This window comes from Choristoneura fumiferana, chromosome 21 (genome assembly GCF_025370935.1).
Source record: "Choristoneura fumiferana chromosome 21, NRCan_CFum_1, whole genome shotgun sequence".
Classification (NCBI taxonomy): Eukaryota; Metazoa; Arthropoda; class Insecta; order Lepidoptera; family Tortricidae; genus Choristoneura; species Choristoneura fumiferana.
Window position 1 is genome coordinate 10,891,870 of NC_133492.1, and position 23,797 is coordinate 10,915,666.

Below are 23,797 nucleotides of genomic sequence, written 5' to 3' on the forward strand. Positions count from 1 at the left end.
TAGATTAGAAGCCGATTTCTTAGTACAATTAATAATCTTATTTAGTAGCAGTCGTGGCAGTGGTACAAATAAAAGAAATTAGAGTTAATGAAAATGAAAAATAGCAGTATTTATTTCGAAATACCAGCGGTTTTTTTCCAGCGATAAAGCTTAACACTTTCAGCTTTGTCGCTATATTCAGCGGCTACATGAGGCCGCACCTTTATGATTTCACAAGTACCACTGGCTGCAGAAAAATAGTTCGATTGGACAGTACATGCTGTACAGTACATGCACACGCCACAATATTCAAATCAGCAGCAGGGCTACTACGAAACTCCGTGCCGTGCGGTCCCTCTGTCTGACGCTTATACTGTTTAATACGAGAGCGAGAGGGACCGCACGACACGAACTTCGAGTTTAGAGTTTCATAGTAGCCCTGTAGAACGAAAACTACACCGTACAAAAAACAAAAAATCACACTACAAGCGTGACAGTCGATCAAATCAAAACGTCAAAAAGTTCAACCCTCCTTATGTATACTGTAGTCTTTGAGTTCAACACGTTCAACAAAACAACACCGTGACGTGCTTGACTTGTGTTGCGTGTGATGAATTGTGATTTTGCTTTTGATTTTGCGATGTTTATAATTTGAACAGATTTAATAAGATTTCTTTACTCTAAAAACACTTAACAACAAGGGACATTTACTGTGCGTGCACCAAGCGTTAAGTAACCGAAACTTTAACAATGGATAGTGCACCATGCGTATTTTTAGGCATCAAAGTAAAACCCGGGCCAATAGAGCGATTTAAATTGGAAAACTTTGCACTAGACAATACTGTCGACCGGCTCAAAAGTGAAGCTGAAAAGAAATCGAATGTTCCATCTTCTTCCTTAGGTGAGTTTCCTTGAAGTAATTTAGTTTTAAAAGATCATAGGTTTTTATTTTATTGAGGCTCAATGATACCACTGAATTTCATAATTACAGTTTAGAGTCCAAATTCTCTTTGTGTTTATTTCTAATCTGCAACTATTATAAAGTTACTAATACTAAAACCAGCTGTATATAATAATAGGTCAAATTCACAAGAGCTCTGGCACAAATTAATCAAACAAAAGTAATGTGACTTGTCACTGTGTGAGAGCCATTCTTATACAGGGCCTTTGATTTTATTCATGCCAGCTCTTGCACAACTGTAAAGTTTATAGAAAACCAAGTTCTTCAACATATTTTACAAAATGAAATAATTAATTAACTCTTTTGTTTTATATTACTCGCTGTTGCTTGCAACTCTGTCTGCAAAGGATTTGTTTATCACTCTCCTAAGGAAACTGAATATTTCCAGAATAAAATCTTATGCCCTTTGCATAGGCTCAAACTATCTTGGTACAGTCAATGTCATAAATAAGTGATCACTTTTGTACCTTGTCATATTAAAATCATGTTTGAACAAAATTGTGTACCGATGGAAAGCAACATGGTACAAAAGTGATCACTTATTTATGATGTTGACAGATACCAAATTTCATCTAAATTAGTTCAATGGTTTAAGTGTGAAAAGGGTACAAACAGACAGTTACTTTCACACTTATATTTTTAGTAGGAAGTGGAAGTATACTTACTTCTTACTAAAAATACTCACTTTAGATTTTTAACTAATCTTTTCCACTTTAATTACTCCTATTTGCCTTTCGAAACACTATTTTAAACTACTTTATTAATAACCACTATTCAAATATGTAATTTACTGAAAGCCTGTTAATTATAGAATTGATACATCATGGCAAGATTCTTAAAGATGAAGCAACTCTGCTGGACAGTGGTGTGAAGAGTGGTGAGATGGTCCATGTTGTCAAAAAGAAGGTGCCAGTGGCTCCTTTACCACCCCCTGTTTACTCTGATGCTGAGTTACAACAAATAGCCAATTCACTTAGGACTCTGGGATGCACACCCAATGCTCCTGGTTGGACGAGAGCTATGCAGGTAAAAGAATATATAATAATAATGATAGATTAAAAAACTAAATAGAAACTTAAATGGTAGTAGTAAAGTGTTCCATCATCTGACCATGGAAATTTTTTGATTGAAATACACTCTAGGACCAATCTAACAAACCAGAACATATCTTCTTGGTGTCATCATTCATTCTTGGATTTCCAGTGCCTGCCTGGGTGCATTATTATCAGACCCTGGAGTTACCCAAGATGTTATGGATGTTAAGCCTTAGTAAAAATACACCCTAAGATTAGTCTGACAAGCTCAAACATGGCTAGGTTACACTGTCCTTTCTTGGAGTTCCAGTGTCTAGCTTCCAAATCCATCATCAGATCAGCATGATACCCATAATTGCCAATTTTCTATCAATACAACAATAAGAAGTGGGTGAATGTTAATCAGGTATTGTCAAGCTTTAGATAAAACAAAAATTGTAATATACTGTATTTTAATTTCAGCTCTTAAATGACGAGTCAGCAATGAATGAAATCTTGGAACATGCACCTTCGCTAAGAGAAGACTGTGTGACCCTTTCTATGCTCCATGAGGTGGAACTCTTGGCTGCCCTGGGTGCTAACGTAACCACGATGCGCAGGGCTGCTAACGCACACCCGGACCTGCCTGCAGCGCTAAGACACCTCACTCGGCTTGTTCACACTCGTGCTAACACCTCTGCCTCCCTTGAAAATGGTTAGTGCTGAAAGTTCATAGAACTAAGGTATCTGATATCAATATCACCAATGAATTAACATACTTTTGACTTTTGAGCCATAAAAGCATGATTCCGCCATCAATTTTTTATGGTAATCCTGAAATCATTCCACTTCACTTATTAGCCAACTCAATTGACTGTATGTGGTAACGAGTAGACTCGTGACCACGGCAACTGTAACGTTGCCGAAACGTCGAGGTACATATTACTTGTGTAATAATAGTGTGATAAGTCCCGTTTGTGATATTTTGACTATGAGTGAGAATCACAAAAGTTTAAAATGTCAATTTACTGTATTTTTAATTCAAAGCTATAATCAATGCTACTTCTAACACAAGCGCTTGCCTACTTCTTTAGATTCAAATATCCGTTGATTAATCAAACCTTATTTTATGATGTACAATTTCAGCACCAACATCAGGCTTCGCCTATTCACTCGAAGCACTCTCCGAAGACGAGGATGCTGATGACGAGGATAATGAAGAGGGTGAGAGGAGCACAATTACCCAAGAGCAACTGGCAGCTGCTTTACAGGTGTGTCTGAATGGTATTAGAGGGTGTTAGGAAACTAGGTAATAGGTATGGGTGCAGTCACATCTTGATAGATATAGATATGGCTCCTTCAGGAATCTATCAAACACACTTTTAATTAGTTTTTAAATGTTTCTTAATGATGAATAAATTCTTCAGACACGTTTTTCTAGCCAGATAATCTGGCAGAGGCGTGTTTGATGGTTTTGTTTCGGAAATTGGCATTGGTCTAAAAAAAAACAATGTTTATTTTTATATTATTTCTTATAAAATAGGCGAATTTATGACACCTATTTGAAGGATTTTGGTATTAGTTGGGTTTTCAATTTTTTATCCTATTTATAAGTTATGGGAGTTATAGTTAACCATTGTTGCCATGGCGTTAAAAATTGCGTTTATCTTTGCCCGCCACAATTATTTAAAAAATGTAGTCTTCTGTCACCTGGCAGAAGCCTGGCAGTGTTAGGATTAGGCGGTTTAGTTACAAAACGTTTATTTACCACAAGAGTCAAACAAAGGTCACAACACAATCATTAAGAATTTTTTAACTAAAATGATTTAATAAACCTTCCTCGAAATGGTTTTAGAATTAGACCACATTGTAAAAAAGTGATCAATGCCAGTTACATGAGGCTGACATAGTCACCTAAGTGTACTTAAGCCTCATCAATTATAAGATAAAAAAATCGGCCAAGCCTCAGTCGGACTCGCGCACCGTATAAATTTGTATGTATTCTCATGAATATCCAGTGTTAGCAGAGCTCCTAAGCAAAATGTGTGTGCAAAAGCAGTCATACATGAAAAACTATGATTTTCAGACTTTTCTTATTGATTGCTAACTTCATAAAAAATTTCAAGTTTATAGGACAGCCGGAAGTAGGGTAACCCTATAATTTTTCGGTTCAGGCAATTTGTATGGAAACACATTTTTCAACGAATCTATAAATAAGGGTTCCGTCATTTCCTTTTGAGGTACGGAACCCTAAAAGAAATGTTTCTTTACTAACGCACTGTCTCCAACGGTTTTGTCCAGGCGGCAACAGAGGCGGTGTCGTCATCGAGCAGCCGCGGCGGCGGCAGCCAAGACAGCTTACTGCGACTGCTGCAGGGCGCAGGAGAGACCGGCCGGGCCGCCTCCGCCGCGGAATCCACGCCCGCTGCCTCTGGTATGGACTTACTTAGAAAAAGCAGGCCACCATACACTTATGCAACAGTATCAGAAAAACTCGTTTCTTGTATCACTCGCTGTTACAACTCGATTCTTATCATCTACATCATCTGGGCCTATATACGTCCCACTGCAGGGTCTCCTCTTAGGATGAAGGGGCCGAGCCGTAGCTCCCACGCGGGCCCGATCGCGAATCGGGAACTTTTCACACAGCATAGAATTTCTTCGCGAATGCGAACGAATATCTTTTACCTTACTCCTTTTACTTTTTATACATGATGGTCTGTCGGTCTCTTATACTCTTCCATATAAATTAACATAATGTAAATAAAAATAACGCATTTGAAACACTCTGAACTCTACAGAGTATCATGTGGCTTAGGCTGGTGACAAAATAATATATTTATTTATGTGGGTATTGTGGGTGGGTTTGTAAATGAAAACATACAAATATCGCACAAACTTAGTAATGGAACGTATCTTAAGGCCCGGCCACATGCAAATCGCTCGACGCTCGTTTCTAACGTCAAATCTGGTCACGTGACATAGCGATAAAGCTGAAAAAGTTGAGCTTTATCGCTGGAAGAAAAAAGAAACCTCAATTTCGGCAAAAACACTTATTTTTTTTTCATTCACTCCAATTTCTATTATTTGTACCACTGTCACGACTGCTACTAATCTGCTTCCAAAACCAAAATCATTCCTGCAAGCAGCCATCTTGTCGCTGCTGCTCGACGCGGCGACTTGACGCTACTTTTTTTGAGTCGCGGGAAATTCAAAATTACATTCAAAATGGGGTCACGTGACCTGATTTATCGCTGTAAACGAGCGACTGCATGTGGCCGCACCTTTGACCTAGGTCATAGATGATGATGATGACTAAAAATCAAGCTTTATTTTTGTGTTTCATAAAGAGGATAACAATAGTATATGACTACCACACGATGCAGTTCCCGGTATTTAACCTAAAGATTATGTAATTCCAATTTTGCCTGAGGATTAGTTGAGCAGCAGAGTTTACAAAACCTTTGTGTCTCAGGAGCTGCTCGTGCGGTGATCACGCCAGAAATGTTCAGTGAAGCCATCACAGAAGTCTTCAACAGGACCGGCAATAGGAGCTCCGGGACACCCATGGAACAAAGTACAGCAGGTACACAATTATTTACTGTGCACATTTATTAGCAAACAAATATATAAAGAAAAGTATACATTTATCGTCTTAGCGTAGGGCTAATCTGTGGCTCCACAGCTACTGTCAAAATGCATTAATAGGCATAGGTTCTCAGCCTACTGCCCCTTTTGTTTTATTACAAGCACCCCTTTTTACAAGCTTTTATTTAGTTTCACCTGTCCCGTTGTCTGTCTGTTTGTAATCAAATCTTGCAAGTTAAATTCGACCAACTTCCATTTAGTTGGATTCACTTATAATTTGGTATACTTATGTAAATTGTGTGACAATACAATAATTTGGTAGTGACATCCTGGTAGTCCGACCAAGATCGTCTCCACAGGACGGAACTATTCAACGGTTCATTAACCATTGACTTGAAATTTGGTATGCAAATTGGTTTGGGTGACAATACAAGTACAGCCAATAAAAAGTACAGTCAGCACAAAAAAACTTGTATTAAAAATATTTGGTTCTACCAAAAACTTATTTATTTACTAGGTACCGCGCTGGAAATAAGCGTGGCGCGGTATTTTATGCGGACTATTTTATGTTAGCTCGAATATTACAGCTTTTAAGCCCAACACAAACAGATGACGGGTACGGGTCGGTAGCGGGCCCGCGACGGACGTATTTACATGGCGGTATATTGACGACATCACACCGACGACGGGCGCGGGACGGGTCGTGCGCGGGCTCTTACCGTAGCCCGTCGTCACAAACAGCGCGCGGGCCGTTTTGGTAGTTTATATGGAAGTGCTGATACCGAAAATGTGGCCGGTCACCGATCCGACCCGCTCTGTGTGAATACAACGAAGTGCGCGGCTCACGCGTCGGAAACGACCTGACCCGCATATGCTGTTGTGCGTTGCGCTTTATAGTTATCTTTTATGTGTTGTAGCGTCGTCGTCACAGAGCCCGGGCGGCACCGGCGGGGAGGGCTTCGCGACGCAGCTGGAACACATGCACGAAATGGGGCTCCTCGACGATGCACTCAACGTGCGAGCCTTGCTCATTTGTTCCGGTCAGTGCCGCCATATTCTGAAGCTTTATGACTCACTAATGTTAACCTGCGGCTTCGCACGCGTGTACCATAGATCCAGCTGTTGAATTGAAATTCCGGAATTTTACTAAGTACCCGTGGGAATTCTTAAAATTACGTTGTGGTCTTTATTGACTTTGCATTATAAACAACAGTGCCAAATTTTATGACTATACTCAGTGGAGTCGATGTGATTTCGAGATATTATCCCTGTTCACTAAAGATTATATCTATTTATCTATCTATCCCGTGAGAATATCGGGATAAAAAGCAGCCTATGTGTTATTCCAGATGTCGAGCTACCTACATACCAAATTTCATCCAAATCCGTTCAGCCGGTTTAGCGTGAAGGAGTAACAAACATACACATACACAAATACTCACAAACTTTCGTATTTATAATATTAGTAGGATACCGTAGACTACGGTAAAGTGACTGCTCTATGATAGAGCATATTGAGGTCAATCAACTTTTTCTTGTAACTCATCCTCGTTGCCATGGTTACGTACCCTGGACAACTCTTTAAAACTATGGACTTTCTATTTTTTCTGTAGTTAAAATTCATTGAACGTAATTTTTTGCCATAGTTAAAAGTATCCATTTTTACCCCGGTAAATTGTATAGTTAAACGAATTATTCGTAGACGAAGCCAATATGATTTATGTTCGATTGTATTATTTGCAATTTTATTATTAAATTCATGATTTAAAATGCGAAACGATATAAACATAAATATTATTATTGTGATACCGTACGTGCATACTTGTCGACGCTAAAACGATACAATATCTTATCTCCAATGACGCATTTCTTTGACCTTATTTGGTGATAATGATATAGCAAACTGCATGTTTGTTACCCAATAGCACTGAAAGATTTGTTTTTGAATATGTAGAGTCAACCAATTCCTAGGCCACTTCACTTGCCATTGTGACATTTTACGTCATTCGATAAGCATTGTTTTAGACTAAATTATGTACTACGACATGCACGTAATGATATCCCAGGTATTAAATTGGTTGACTTTACCTATTTCTGTCACTGCACACACTTGCGGGGAAAGGAAATACATTGGTGTGTGTGATGTTCCCAATTCGCACAGGGCTGGGCCAGTGTGAGAACTACGGCACAAGCCCTCCCATTCTGAGAGGAAGCCTGTGCCTTGCACTGGAACATCATATAGAGACCGAGATCACCGATATTTTTAAATCAAGTGAGAACAGAGGCCGTATTACAGGCCTAACGCTTAACTGAGTTTTTTCAGACTCATCTTTGGTTACTCATAACTTAACTTATAGCACAGGTAAAATAAGACTAAAAAATACAGTTTGGCGGCAAAACATGTACGTCAATAAAACATTGTTTATAACTTTAATCTTAGCACGAATGAGACCATACCCAATACTCATAGGATCAATATTTTGCAAGATATGGAGGGTGTTTGTTGAAACATAGAAAACAAAATGTTTTTATTTTAACTCGACCAATTTTGGGTTCAAGCAGCAATATAGGCTTGTCTTATCAGGATCACAGAGAGCAATCAGTGTTACCATCACATCAACATCTTAAGAAACTATTGTTGGCAAGTGATTTTTAGACTGTTCTATGTTTTCAACAAAAACCCTTCATATCTCGCAAAATATAAATCCTATCAGTATGAGTAGGGCATTCTTTAAACGTTGGCCCCTGCCCATACCCCCTGGGAGAGGGTAGGACGTCTAAATTTTTGTAGGACTCGGCAGATTCTCATTTCTAGTGCCAAGATAAAAGTTATAAACAAAGCTTCATTGATGTACATTCAATTCAATTCAATTCTTGAAAATATAGCTCCATCGATACTATCGATGATTCCGTCAATGTCGAGGTTGGAAAAGACACTATCAGTTAACCGTATTGATGTACATATTTTGCCGCCAAAATATGTAATTTTTCCTGTGCTATTATAACTAGTAACTTCAGTCGAGCGAGCCTTGCTGTCGTCAATACAATATAATGTTGAACAGGTCGCTTCAAGTAAAACACACACGGGATTCGCAACCAAAGATGAGTCTGAACAGACTCAGTTAATCCATTAGGCGTGTACCTAACGCATATGACGTCGCGATCGCATTCTCTCTTTCTACCATCGTCTTATACCATGTGACAGAAAGATGTGGTGAGAACTATTGTTTCAAGATTTTCAAATGTGTTAGATAGACAATAACGCCTGTGGTCTTAAAAAACCTAAGTATAAAATTACTATGATAATTTTTATTTTGTTTCAGGGGACGTGAATGCCGCTATCAACTTAGTATTCAGCGGAGCCATTGCGGACTAAACTACTGAATGATCTTATAAAATAATAATTTAACCCTTTACCAGGCCCCTAGCGTGCCTTCATACGTACTTTATATACTGTTACAACCGTATTGAACGCCTTGTAAAAAATGTATTTACGAAAGTCGGAGATGTTCCTTTAAACCAGAAATAAAAATGTGGGTTACGGTTATCCCATCGCCTGTCTAAGTAATTAACTGTCATACTCGATTTTGTCTTATTATATTTTTGATCAGGCAAAGGGATATATTCCTCCCACATCTTATATTGGTTATCATAGTCAAGGTTTAAACTCCAAATCTACTACGAAACATTATATCAATCACTGAAAACATTATTTTATGATCTTCATTCACGGCACGCTTCAAACAGTTTTATTACTTATGTGAGTTTTTATGACATGACAAGACAATTTACCGGGCCATGGTATTCTTTCCATGGCCCGGTAAATTGTCTCACACAGTTAAACTCTAATAAGGCCATGGGATAATGTCAACCCACATCCTAATTCTAGTCATACACAATAATGCATGAATATTTAGCAATGTTTACGACCTTTCAACATTCAAAATCTACAAAATATCAAAAAACTAGCTTTTACCCGCAGCTTCGCTCGCGTGAACCAAAAACAGTTAAAGAAGCAAGCAATTAAGCAAGCACGCAAGCAAGCATGCACGCAAGCATGGAAGCAAGCATGCAAGCCCTCTCATTCTGAGGGGAGGCCTGTGTCCTGCAGTGGGACGTATATAGGCTGGGATGATGATGATGATGCAAGCATGAAAACAAAAGATCAAGCAAGCATACTCCCAAAGGTGCAAGCAATAATGTAAGCAAAGCAAGCATGCAAGTTATTTAGTTTAAATATTGATCACTTTGCTCGTGTAAATCATTAGATACAGCGGTTTAATTGATTTCTGGATTTTTTTACAAAATTCCCGTGGGTTCCTGAAAATTATCGTGATTTTCATTGACGTTGCATTAAAAACAAACATCCCAAATTTGATTGAGTCTAAGCTCAGCGGTTGTTATTTCGAGATTTTATCCCTATCCCGTGGGAATATCGGGATAAAAAATAGCCTATGTTTTATTCCAGATGTCCAACTATCTACATACCAATTTTCATCCAAATCCGTCCAGCCGTTTTAGCGTGAAGGAGTAACAAACATACTCGCTCACTTACAAACTTTCGCATTTATAATATTAGTAGGATTAGTAGGAAGTAGGATTGTTCGACCTATGTACTTCAGTGTCATAGAAATTAAGGTGCGTGTTCGAATTTCCCCGTAGTTTACTGAAATTAGAGTTCAAGTGAATTCAAACGGCTGCCAAAGATATATTACGCGAATTAGAAGCGTGTTGTGAATGAAGATCATAAAATATTATTTTTAGGGATTGACAAAATATTTTGTAGGAGGTTTGGAGTTAAAACCTGATTACAGTAACCGATATAAGATGTGGGAGGAATATATCCCTTCGCCTGGTAAAGGGCCTACCTATATTTTTTTGGATAAGCTCATACATTATTTTACCAATACGTTTGTACTGTCAACTAAGACAGCTTTGCGTGATGTTTCTCTCAGTTAGCCTAAAGTAAAAGAATCGAAACTATTAAAAATCGAACCTCTTCAGGTTATTTTTAATTGTGTGTATAAAGCAGCATTTACCCAAGTCCATCCGATCCTCCGCATGCAACAGTCGGCCGCACTCGGCGAGCGCAGCTGCAAGCGCCTAGTTATGGCTACCGCAGTCGGCAGAGACTTAGGGGCTGTTTCACCATCCATTGATTAGTGGTAACTGGCGGTTAGGTGTGATGCCGTCTCTATTTGTTTTGTTCGAATAGAGAGACGACGGCGAGATGAGACGGCATCACATTTAACGATCGGTTAACGCTAATCAAATCAATGGATCGTGAAACAGCCCCTTAATCTGAAGACGACCAATTCGGTCCATTAGGTCGACGGAGCTCCTATCACGCGTGGCTGCCGAACTTCGCGCCTTGACGTAAATTTAACCTCTGTTTTCTCAAGTTTTCGGCACAAAAAGGTTAGGTTAGGACAAAACCATAGAAACAGATGAATTGGACATTCGGGAAATTCGACATCTGGTGAATTGAACGTTCGGAGAATGAACATTTTGCAAATTGGACGAAATAGCCAGACTGGACATTTAGGCAATTGGACCAAATGGACCCAACCTAACGGTCGTTGGACGAAGTAGTTTGAAATAAAAAAGTTCGGTGTCGGCGACAACATTAGATGAAAGAAGTAGCGGCAGCCAATTTACATATCGTCACTAATTTGAAAAAATCTCGTATCTCAAATCAATACGTTAACAAAAGCGGCCCTTGAAATAATGTTCATAAAGTTCACTCATAAAATTGTCGATTTTGAGATAAGAGCTTTTTTAAAAGTAGTGACGATATTGTTTAGATAAAGTAGTGACGATATTGAAGGCAGACACTGTGGACCTATTATTACCCGACTGCCCGAAGGAGGATTATTTTACTACTGTATCACAGTTGACCGTATGTACAAACACTATTGTTCGAAATAAAACAGTTTAAATTACGATTTGAATTTTTAATACCTGTAATTTTTTAAAGATTGCTTAAAAACTAGTTATCACTGGATGTGTGAATCCATAAGGGCAAGTGTAAATATTACTATAAAATTAATAAACCAACAATAGGCGAGTGGTTTCTAAGAAATTAAGATCTCTGACACGAAATACATTTAACACGTAAATTACAAAAAAAATGTCAAAAGTATGTTTTTATGGATGACCCATAGGTACTGGGAATGAGCTTAATATGCTCGCTCACAAACATAAGTCAAAATACTGGGTAACAATAGTTACTAAATTAAATATTTATAATACAGCGAAAAATAGAGGATTCACTATTTATTTAAAATATAATTAATGATATTTTGGTACCAAAAGAATCGTCAAGTCTTAAAATGCAACATTAATATTCAATAAGTCAGGTGCTACACTAAGGTAACCATTCTAATCATTATTATTAGATACTTCCTAAATTAAATAATTCTGACAATAGCATTAGATACGCAGGAAGAGTGAAGTGAAAATGTGCAAAATAATATTTTTATCCTGACTTTAACATTATCCTACGGTCAACATCACAACAATCTATATTCTAAATTAATTAATTAATGTAGTAATTGTAATACTAGCGTAGCGTGTCAATAGCATCTTCAGCAATTAACGCTTCAATTTGAAGTTCATGCTTCGTTTTAAAAGTTTTCGGTGTGTACTGTTATCGCCCTTTACGCGGCACTGTTCTCGTTTCTGCATACGCTTGAAATACCAACCGGCGGTATTTGGAGAAGTGTCGCCAAAGAGTTCTTGCTCAAGTTTCTTTCTTGCCTCTGTACGCTGAATAGCTCGTTTCTCATACCACGTGGGATCTTTGTCTTTGCGCCTGGTCTTGTCTTGCTTCAGAGTCTTGCGAGTGAGTCGATCTAAGGTTTGAGTCGACTTTATATTGTCAGCGGTAACTGCGAAATCAGTTATGAACGCATTACGTTCGAAATCGCGAGTGGGTGCGTTGTTGTCTGGATTTTTAAGAATAAAATCATTCTCTTGTGACGAACTTATTGAGAAATCGTCAAAATCTTTCATGTAACCACTTTTAATTTCCCACTGTTCATATTTGTTTTTCCTTTTCTGCTTCTTATGCAAATTATGGCGGTCATACTTTTTCCTCTCCTGTTTGTGTTTAGGGGCCATGTATCGATCATCCTTTTTGAAATCTTCCTCGCTCAATGAATTTTCCATTGGCGTCTCATAAGATCTCTTTGGTCTCTTTTTACGGTAATCGTTCTTGGTTTCGACGGCTTCAAGGTTGACAGTTTGTTTTGTTTTGTTATCCTTATCAGACCGCAGTGAATCTGCATAAGTGATCTTCTTTGCGGGTGCTGAGTTCTTATCAGTGACGACATCCTCCTTTATCTCCGGTTTTACATGATGTTTAATATCAACCGATTCATTAGGCTTTTCAGGTTTTTGCTTAATATCTCGGGTATTATCTTTTAGTATGTTTCTCAAACCTTTCATGTCTTTGGCAGCCTGTTGCTTTTCGTTTTTCAACCTTCTTGCGATTGCTTCATCTAGCCAGCTTCTATTTTGCATATAAACATTTTTAAGTTTATCGACATCACGTAGTAATTCTTTTTCGTATTCGGGTTGAGTATGTTCTGACTGTTTGTCAGCATTGGTTTCTTCATTGTCAAGGCATTTCGTCACCTTGTTCGTGTTTTTATTGCTCAATGGTTCCTCAAACACTTTCTTGCATCGCGGCTGTTTGATAGATTTATCGGTGGACGATTTTCGTTGTGACATGTGCACATTATTTAACAGAGTTAGTTCTTTTAACTTGTTTCGTAAGTAGTTGTTTTCCTCTTGTAGTTTGTAAAGGTTGGATAAGATTTTATTAACTGATGGGGTGGTTGCTTGAATGGTGCAATCGTCCCGCACCCCCCACATGTGTCCAATGGCGACCCCGGCGGCGGTGATGACGCTGCCAAGCATTATTATGTTGAGGACAGTGCTCAGTCTCTTATTTCTTCTATGCACGTAAGTCTTGTGCTTGCCGCTGTTATCTCCAAGTAGGTCATCGTCGCTCCTCATGGATTCATTGTGTTCGTCATCTATACTATTTTCGGCAAAGGGATTGACCGAAATATATTGGGGTATTTTGGGTTCTGTTGGACGGCTTTCTTCTTCTGGGGCGGGTGTTTCGTAAGTGATTTCACATGGTATCGATTCAGGCTCGCTGTCGGTAATGACGGATATTCCATCAGTGTCTTCATCTTTGTCAGTATTATCTGCTGTATCCCTGAAGCAATGAAAAAATTATAAAAATAAACAAAGGATACAATCTCGTAGAGACCTAAAATACGCTCGTGCCTAGAAACATGGTATTTCCAAAATACCACATTTTCAAAATACTTACCACATTACCATTAATAAAAGATTCTTGGTAGGTACGTACTTAGCAAATATAATAATGGCAATGGCAAATTAATTTATTTGCAATGTTGGTTGAGCTGTCTAAAATATATCCCTGGAGGTAGTTGCTGGTTAGGTTTGATAGGTCTGGTTAAATACTAATTTTGTTCTGGTTTCTAAGTTTTAATCATTAGTACTGGGCTACCGAGCTTTGCTCGGGCTAAACCTCGACAATAAGCGTTTTCCCAGAGATAAGACCAAGCTAGATCGATTTGTCATCCCCACAAACCAAATTTACACAAGTATGTAAGGATCGTAGGAAATGGAAAGAAGTGGTCTCTGCCTACCCCTACGGGAAAGAGGCGTGATTATATGTATGTATGTACAAACCAAATTTCATCGAAATCGTTGGAGCCGTTTCCGAGATGCTGATTAGCATAACTTGCTTTACTTTGCTTATCAGGTAGACAGGTAGAGGGTGTGGCTACTATAATTACTATCCAACATGAAGTCATAATCATAAATCTTGTGTCAACTGCACAATACCTACAATTCATGATCTAAAAGTTTTGCTATGCTACGCATAAGAACGATAAGACCTTATCAAATCTGTTTATGTAAGCCAATGTCAGTAAGAAAGTAGGTGATGTTATTAAATTAAGTTAATTAAATTGAAGTACTTTCGCACTGACGGGGATATTCATAAAAGCAGTTTTTTTTAAGTAACCACACAAGGATTGTATACTCAACGCCGTATATAGATTCCCAAAAAACTACTTTTGTTGCCAGTAAAATGAAAAAGTTTTGCGTCGGTAAGTTTTAATTTTTCTAAATAATGTACATAAGTAAATTATTTATATACAATTGTAAAGCTAAAATTAAATGCAACTGCATAAATAAATAATTTAATGTAAATATTAATTTCACCAAAAGATATGGTTGAAACTGTTTTGTAGAAGAAAATTTCATATTACAGTGGTAATACTTCAGGTTTAAACAACATTTGGATACTATTAATCTCATAATATACATATATACTATTTATTTATATTTTTGATATGCACATAAAAATATTGACAACAAATCACGTATGGAAACTATGGTAAACATGGCGGCCACAGGGCAGGGCCACCATGACATCTCCAATTGTCACTTCATTCGGCATCTGGGGGACTACCACGAAATTCGAAAATCGAAATTCGTATCGTACCTATTGGTATTGTCCCTCTGATTCTCGTATTAAATAACTAAAGCGTCAGCGGGATGGCAAGTTACGAAGTTCGAATTTTGCACTTCGTAGTATGGCCTGACGACGTTTGGATTGATCGAATCGAACTCGTGGTAACTTTCGTTCCTGAGTTTTCGTTTCCTGTTAAGTTTTCTGTTGCCGGTAAATATTATAAGTGTTACGTAACGCCGTAGCCAATCACAGCCAGCCAGCCAAGCCAGCCAATGCCGAGCCAAGCTTTGCCAGCCTACCGTCCAAATGATCTACCTGCAACTCGCCGTTGGTGGGGACGAGTGCATATAAGGGCAGCGGAGCTCATTCTCATTTGATTTTTTTTTTGCTACCTATCACATAATTAAGAGGAATTTATGCCCAATTATAATTAAAAAGTGTTTAAGCCGTAATTAAAAGCCAGTGTGATTGCATTTTCGTTCTTATTTTACTATCCCGTACCATAAGACTATTTTTTTATTAATGTGCATGGGTTGGTTACATCTGGAACGATACAATGACAATGACAATGGCACTTGTGACAGTGACTTTCGGCCATCTTTAGTAACTTTTTTGGAATCTAAATACAGCGTTGAGTATAGTCAAAGAATTAATGAATAAATACTATTTAATTTAATCTACAAATAAACTTCCACATTCGCATCAAAGCAGTCTTGAATTAAAACCAAAACAAAGGCCTACAGGTCATTCACTGTTATTTGGCACAACTCCAATGAAGGCGTGTTTATTTGAACCAGAAAACTTTTGCGCACAATTTCGCCTTCCAAAGTAGGAATGTTACTTGAAAATAATTTAAATTGTTTTTATTCACAAGGTCATTCACTACATAAGTAGACAAGTCTTATTCAAATAAAAAAGTAGGTGTTTGGCGATCTTGTTAAACAATAACCTAACCAACAAAAAGTTGGAAACCCCCGACTTTGTCACTTCAAAGTTCAATATCTTAAAAACGGCTGAACCGATTTTGACAAAACATGTCTGAGAACTATCGCTGGAAAACCTGCTTTCAATTTAAAAAAAAACCGCTTTCAAATCGGCCCCCGTTTAAGAGCTACGGTGCCACAGACAGACACACACAGCGGTCAAACTGATAACACCCCTTTTTTGCGTCGGGGGTTAAAAATGATTAAAACTAAAACACTGATAGCTATTAAAAAACCGGCCAAGTGCGAGTCGGACTGACGCATCTAGGTTTCCTTACAGTCAAGGGCAAAAAAATACCACATCCATACACTAAATTTAAATAAACCGGTTTGAACTGTAGAATAAATAACTATTATCTCATGTTAACCTTTTCGACGCCAACGACTCATATATACGCACCGTAGGTCCACGCCAACGACCTGTATATACGTCTATTACTTCAATGCACAAGCAACCTTCGTTCAATTGCGTTTAGGTTCAATTTTAGACGTTACATTACAATTCAGAAGCCTGGCGTATGGGTGATGTTTTTTGTATTTGTCGTGGCGGCGAAAAGGTTAAAAAAGTGTTCATAAAAGAAAAAACAAATTAAATTAAATAATAAAAACCCATGAAAATCTCCTTGCCAAAGTATAGCAAACCCTCGAAAAATGACATGTAGATTTAAGTAATAAATAAATAAATATCATGGGACACTTGACACCAATTGACCTAGTCCCAAACTAAGCAAAGCTTGTACTATGGATACTAGGCAACGGATAAACATACTTATACAGATAAATACATACTTTAATATATATATTTGCATGCTTGTTTAAGTAAAATGTACGCACTCAAAAACGCTTCTCCAACTGTATTTACTACTACATTTTCGCAAATAAATATTCTTATTCTTATTCTTACTAGAGTTAATCGCGGCTTTGCACGCGTAAACTATTCGATCTGGTAGTTACAATTGAAATTCCGGGATTTTACAAAGTTCCCGAGGGAAATCCCAATATTTATATAGTAATTCGTCGTAATCTTCATTGAGGTGTTAAGAACAACTATCCCATGGGATTATTGGAATAAAAGTATGTGTTATTTCAGACATCCAGCTATCTACATACCAAATTTCATGACTCTAAGCCCAGCAGTTGTTATTTCCAGATTTTATCCCTATCCCGTGGGAATATCGGAATAAAAAGTAGCCTATGTGTTATTCCAGATGTCCAGCTATCTACGTACCAAATTTCATCCAAATCCGTCCAACCATTTTAACGTGAAGGAGTAACAAACACACACACACACAAAAGTAGGATAAGTAGGATAGTCAGTCACCATCTTTCTAGTGAATAATGTTTTTTATCAAGATACCTAAATACGAACTTTTCCGACAAAATAATTTTTCATTACTTCTGTACAAAAACAGTGATAATAAAATATCACAAAAAGTTTACGAACACTGTTTCTTATGCATATCTACAAATCTGCAACTGGAGTGCCGAAAACGCCGATGGGCGTCTAATTTAGCTTTCCCTGGATTCCGCTGACGCCGATGGGCGTCTGTTCTGCAGAAGCGTCGGCATCGCAGCAAAGTACGTAATCTGGCGCGCGGCAATGAATGGGTTAAAGAGCTTTACAGACTGCAATGCAGGATAATGAATAGATTTATTTTTCCCTAACTGGCATAGATAATAGATAGCTCGTTTTTGGCTCGAAATTCGAACTTGTGATTTTATTTTGCTTAATATACAAAATGTACACACCTAATCATATTTTCTCAAGTTTTTCGCGATTCCTGAAGTCAAAGAATCGAATTGCTTTAAAATTCCAGAGAAATAATGTGTTGTTTGGGAGAAACGTGTCAAAATGGTGTTGTAGAGCGCCATCCTGCTCGGTCTCGTTTTGTTTTCCCGTTCTGGCGGTTCACTTTTATATTATAGATTATACACCCAAGACCCGAGAACAAACATTCATATTATTCATACAAATATCAGCCCCGGCCGGGAATCGAACCCGGGACCTCAAGTTCATAGTCAGGTTCTCTAACCACTATACTCAACGCCGTATTTAGATTCCAAAAAAGTTACCAAAGATGGCCGAACGTCATTGTCACAATTGTGACGTTCCAGATGTAACCAACCCGCATGGGTACATTAATAAAAAAATAGTCTTATAATATGTTGTTTTTATTTAGACCATTTTAGACCTTAAATGGGTACCGGCAACAGAAAACAAAAACTCAACAACGAAAATTACCACGAGTATAGAAAGCATTCGATTCGATCAATCCATACTACGAAGTGCAAAATTCAAACTTCGTAACTCGCCATCCCGCTGACGCTTAAGGGGCTACCCGAGGTTTTCATCGATTTTTGACAAGTTTTTAATCGTATCCTACTTTTGCACTACAGACATAATTATAAGTCAAACGGCTATCGGTTCTTCAATCTTTTATCTCCATTTTTGTCTACCTACCGGATTTTGAAAAAAAAAATGAATACTTAATTTTGTATGATTTTTTTAAACATTATCTAAAAAACCACTTATTTCGTATCTCTATTGACGTGAAAGATCTAACATATACGAAATCTACATATTTCGATTCGTCTTTGACGTCCCTAAAATCGTGTCTAGGGTTTTCATTTGAAACTAATTAACACAAAAGTTATGGCCAGAAAACCAGTTTTTTGGCGTAAAATTGTTCCACTTTGATGCCAAATATCTCGAAGACAATAAACTTTGAAGTAAATATGGGATACTGTATTGCAAGCCGTTGTTATTAATATAATAAGCTATAAAAAACATTAGAAAACTAAGGAATTCAGATCGAAGGTCATTGGGGCATGGGATCTTAAGTTATTTTTTATTTAATACCAGAGTCCGAGGGAAAATACGATACGAACTTCGATTTTCGAATTTCGTGGTAGCCCCTAGAGATTGCAAACCGGGCCCGGCGCCGGGCCCGCCCGGGCTCGGTGCCCTTTTAGGCAATCACCGGACCCGGTAAGTAAACCGCGGCGCTGTTTTGTTTATACCAAAGCTACCAAAGTTGACGAGTATCTATTAGACCGGAAGGTGGTGACACAAAATATTAGGTCATTTGTACCAGTATGGCGGTTCTTCAGGTCAGGGGTCTAATTACGGAATGACAAAAAATAAAATGATGTTCATAGCGCTGGTACCGGCGGCCCAATCGCGTGGGCGTTAATCGAACGTGTCGGATAAATAACGAGTGTCGAACGATTTGTTCCACAGAAATGTTTGTATTTTCCGATAGTCGATAAAAAAAGATGTAGGCGGTAGCGTAATGCCATACTTCTCCGGTGTGACTTACAGCCCGCCATACCGACGCGAATACATTAATAAAAAAAAATTCAACCATTCGTACCAGGCTAATTTTTGCGCAGCTAATCATCGTCGAGTAGCCATTCACGGAAATCACCTTGCCATACTTTTCCGACGGCTCCCAATGGCCGCCATACCGCAAAGGAGTAATTTTTTTTTGCAAAACGACTTGTACCAGCCTAATTTTTTTTAACAGTTCTTTGTATGATCATAAATAGAAGTCTGAGATAATGCCATACCTGTGGGAGCTGGCGAATGTGTACATTTGTTTTCAAAATTCTAAGATTTGGCTTAAGTATGGCGTCACTTTTTTCCTCTACTAAAAGTATGGCAAATATAATAAGGGTCACATTGTATCATATCATTTCCAAAAATGCAAATGCCATACTGGTACATATCGTCAAAAAAAAATTTTATCATCTTGGCTTAAGTCTGACAGTCGTCCTCCCCATCGTTACGATCTGGAATATTTTTTTTTTTAGGTAGAATTACATCCAAACGAACAGAATACAATGATTCAATGATGTAAAAAATGTTGTTGTACGTATCTTACAGTCGTATTTTCAAAACGTGTCGAATAAATACGTTTTCAAGTATGGCAGCACTTTTTCCCCCTACTAGAAGTATGGGAAATATAATAACGGTCACATTTTATCAAATACTTTCCAAAAATCCAAATGCAATACTGGTACAAATCGTTTTGCGCAAAAAAAAAATACTCCTTTACGGCGGTATGGCGGCCATTTGGAACTGCCAGAAAAATAGGGCATGGTGTATTTCGTGAATGGCTACTAGACGATGATTAGCTGTGCAAAAATTAGCCTGGAACAAATAGTTGAATTGTTTTTTTTTTAATTAATGTATTCGCGTCGGTATGGCGGGCTGTAGGTCACATCGGAGAAGTATGGCATTACGCTACCGCCTACTTCTTTTTTTATCGACTATCGGAAAATACAAGCATTTTTGTGGAACAAATCGTTCGACACTCGTTATTTATCCGACACGTTCGATTAACGCCCACGCGATTGGGCCGCCGGTACCAGCGCTATTACCATCATTTTCTTTTTTGTCATTCCGTACTTAGACCCCTGAAGAACCGCCATACTGGTACAAATGACCTAATATTTTGTGTCACCATCTCCCGGTCTATATCTATCTAATCTAAGTTGTTATGACACGTTTAGTACTTTAAGCTGCTTATTAGTTTCTTATTTTAATACTATGTTTTCAAATAGACACTATAAGGAGTAAAGAGAAAGACCTGCTTTATGAATTATTACTAATACTAATGTTATGTTACTTTTCCGTCCATAAGTAAAAGTAGTCAATTCTGTATTAAGTGTAATTTTGAGGCTTGAGTGACTGATTATTGTGATAATTGTTCATAAGCCAGTTTGAAATAAATACTCACCTTGAATCATTCTTTTTTCCATTTATAAATAGAAAATTTTCATAAAATACTTTAAAGGTTTCATTGCTAACACACAACCTGGCCGGGCCCGGTTTGGCGACGAATGCAACTGGGTCCAGCCGGGTTGAGGAACATACCGGGTTGCAATCTCTAGTAGCCCCCCAGATCAGAACTCCCCTTCTACAGAACAGTTTCAACCAAATATCTGTTGGTGAAATTAATATTTACATTAAATTATTTATATACACAATTGCATTTAATTTTAGCTTTGCAATTCTATATAAATAAATTACTTATGTACATTATCTAGTAAAGTTAAAACTTACCGATGCAAAACTTTTTCATTTTATTGGCAACACATGATTTTTTTGGAATCTATATACGGTGTTGAGTATAGACCATTCAGTCGTCTAAGTACTAATTATATTTAAAAAAATATCAACTAAAGTACTATTCAATGGAAAAAATCAATCGTGTAAACAAAGCAATTTTTCAGTTAAACTCCGCTTCTACAGAACAGTTTCAACCAAAATAATCTGTAAATGGTGAAAATTTATTTACATTAAATTTAGTTGTATATTACATTTATATTAAATTCTATTGCAAATCTTATTCGTTATGACGTTATATTAATTACTTTTTAAAGTTACTACCTAAGATGCAATCTAACTTTTATCCGTACTATTGTAAATTTTAATATTTATAATGTAACATTGTTATATTGGAGCCGTCTAACGTCATTGATTTCATGTGAATCTTTGATAAAATACGGTAAGTTTCAGAGTACAATAGACCATTCTGAGCCCCTTGACAGAACACTTTTAAAAAATATCTGTTGCGAAATTATAACATTAAACTTATATTTTACGCAATTGCATTTATTTAGCTTTAAAATATAAATAAAATACTTATGTACATTTAGTAAAGTTAAAACTTACCGATGCAAAACTTTTTCATTTTATTGGCAACACATGATTTTTTTGGAATCTATATACGGTGTTGAGTATAGACCATTCAGTCGTCTAAGTACTAATTATATTTAAAAAAATATCAACTAGTTTCGTTTTTATACATTTCTTTTGTGAATTCCATAGTCATTATCGAGACTTAAAATTCTTTACCTACTACTTAAAACTTGTGACAATAGTGAAGTAAGTAAACAAGTCATTGTTTTGAGGTGACTTGTTCAAATTTACCAACATGTGTTGTAGGTATTCATAATCAACACGCAATATTAAAATTGTTTGAGTTAGCTTCAAAACACTAAATAAACATTTTTAAAATTTGGGTTACCAACCAAACAAAAATGACCAATGGTGTACAGTAAGTCAATCCCAGGGTAGGTAGTAGCTGACACTGTTTACCCTGCAGCAGTCAGTTGCCTTCCCTGGGCTTGACCCTTTGCTCATCATAGAAAATAACACATGGTTATTTTATCCATACCAAAAATAAACCACAATCACAAACAAGATTGTATTGTTTTTTAAATACTATTTCTATGTACATTTAGGCTAATACATTCATTAAAATTTGCAATGCAGAGATTTAAGGGTGGTTTTCTGAAAGTTACATGTACAAAATTGTTGTATCACACATAATAATTTATTTGTATACATAGATTTTTGACTATCAACATGGTATTTTTTTTTGGATCTCACCCTCAAAAGCCTATAAGGATCAAAATTAAGTATATTAAAATCATTTAATATATATATATAGTCCTCCTCATCGGTTTCGATGACGGCAACCCCACAAATCATTTAATACTTTTGAGACAACTAACGAAAAAATACCATGTGGGGAAAAAATTACCAGCCCTTTCACTAAACTGTAATAAACTAAGTATTGTAGCATTTATAATGGTAATAAGTAGCGCAAACTAAACTAATTAACATACTACTGGATAAAAATACATACCTGAGCACAATATATATTATTCACATTGATTTCTTAATTAAATAGCCAGAATTCAAGGTCGACCAAACCCATTGAATTACAGCAGCTCTTATTGTATTTGACAATAAAATGAGTAATAAATTAAACGAAACATATTTTAAACTTACCCCTTTGGCTTGGGGAGACCGTCGCAGTATTCTAGAGCCTCGTAAGCGTACGCTGGAGAATCTTCTAAAAGAGTCCAGCTTTCCCCAGAATCGGAATCACTGTGATCGAGATTGGGGCCGTCCATTGGAATATATCTGTAACAAATAAAATAAGTTACAGCACTTCCCGAACGAATACAACAAAATCAACAAGCAAGTGCGCAAAACAATAACACAAATACGCCGGAACTTTACCCACCTTCGCGCACTTTCGCAGAGAATTTACTTTATCCCAGAAAATATGTGGAGTGACTCCGGTTACACTAAAATTTTGACTTTACAAAAATACGAGAAAAGGACATGTTTAATATTTTTTTGTTTAGAACGTCACTGTTCGACACGATTATGTTTTGTTTTGAGTCAAGTCTCACGCACATTCAGTCAGCCTTCACGTTTACTGACTGGTGAATGATATTGAATTGAATCGAATAGAAATCGAATGACAAAAGGTATGTTGTCATTGTCAAAAAATATTTTCCCAGCAGGGCTACTACGAAACACGTTCGTATCGTACCGTCCCTCTCGCTCTCGTATTAAATAGTATAATTGTCAGAGGGACCGCACGACACGAACTTCGAGTTTCATCGTAGCCCTGCCTGCAGTTATTTATTAACATTCCACAGAGCGTACAGACTTGTATCAAAATGCATATTTTTTTTTATCTTTCTTGTCGTTATGTTGGCCAAAGTGTGTGACAGAGCGCTTGTTTATATCATAGACCTATACCTTCCTGTCTTAATATAAGCTAAGCCTGACTTATTATTTGTTCGTAGTTCCACATCCGTTTTCTTTTTTAACCCCCGATGCAAAAAGAGGTGTTATAAGTTTGACCGCTGTGTGCCTGTGACACGTAACTTATAAAACGGGTGGACAGATTTGAATGCGGTTTTTTTTTTATTTGAAGGC

The 23,797-nt window shown here is 37.3% G+C and overlaps 2 protein-coding genes across 2 annotated transcripts; one reads left to right on the top strand and one right to left on the bottom strand.

The window, feature by feature from the left end:
* The first annotated feature begins 424 nt into the window (after nucleotides 1-424).
* On the top strand, nucleotides 425-11,483 carry LOC141440039 (ubiquitin-like protein 7). Its single transcript, XM_074104497.1, has 8 exons — nucleotides 425-880; nucleotides 1,752-1,966; nucleotides 2,437-2,668; nucleotides 3,100-3,224; nucleotides 4,255-4,387; nucleotides 5,429-5,539; nucleotides 6,459-6,581; nucleotides 8,865-11,483. The coding sequence occupies exons 1-8, from the start codon at nucleotides 730-732 to the stop codon at nucleotides 8,915-8,917; spliced, it is 1,143 nt and encodes a 380-aa protein (XP_073960598.1). The 5' UTR covers nucleotides 425-729; the 3' UTR covers nucleotides 8,918-11,483.
* On the bottom strand, nucleotides 10,329-23,307 carry LOC141440037 (uncharacterized). The gene is made up of 3 exons (XM_074104496.1): nucleotides 23,091-23,307; nucleotides 22,853-22,987; nucleotides 10,329-13,771 (listed from the first exon to the last, which is right to left on the bottom strand). The coding sequence occupies exons 2-3, from the start codon at nucleotides 22,975-22,977 to the stop codon at nucleotides 12,136-12,138; spliced, it is 1,761 nt and encodes a 586-aa protein (XP_073960597.1). The 5' UTR covers nucleotides 22,978-22,987; nucleotides 23,091-23,307; the 3' UTR covers nucleotides 10,329-12,135.
* Nucleotides 23,308-23,797: the final 490 nt, after the last annotated feature.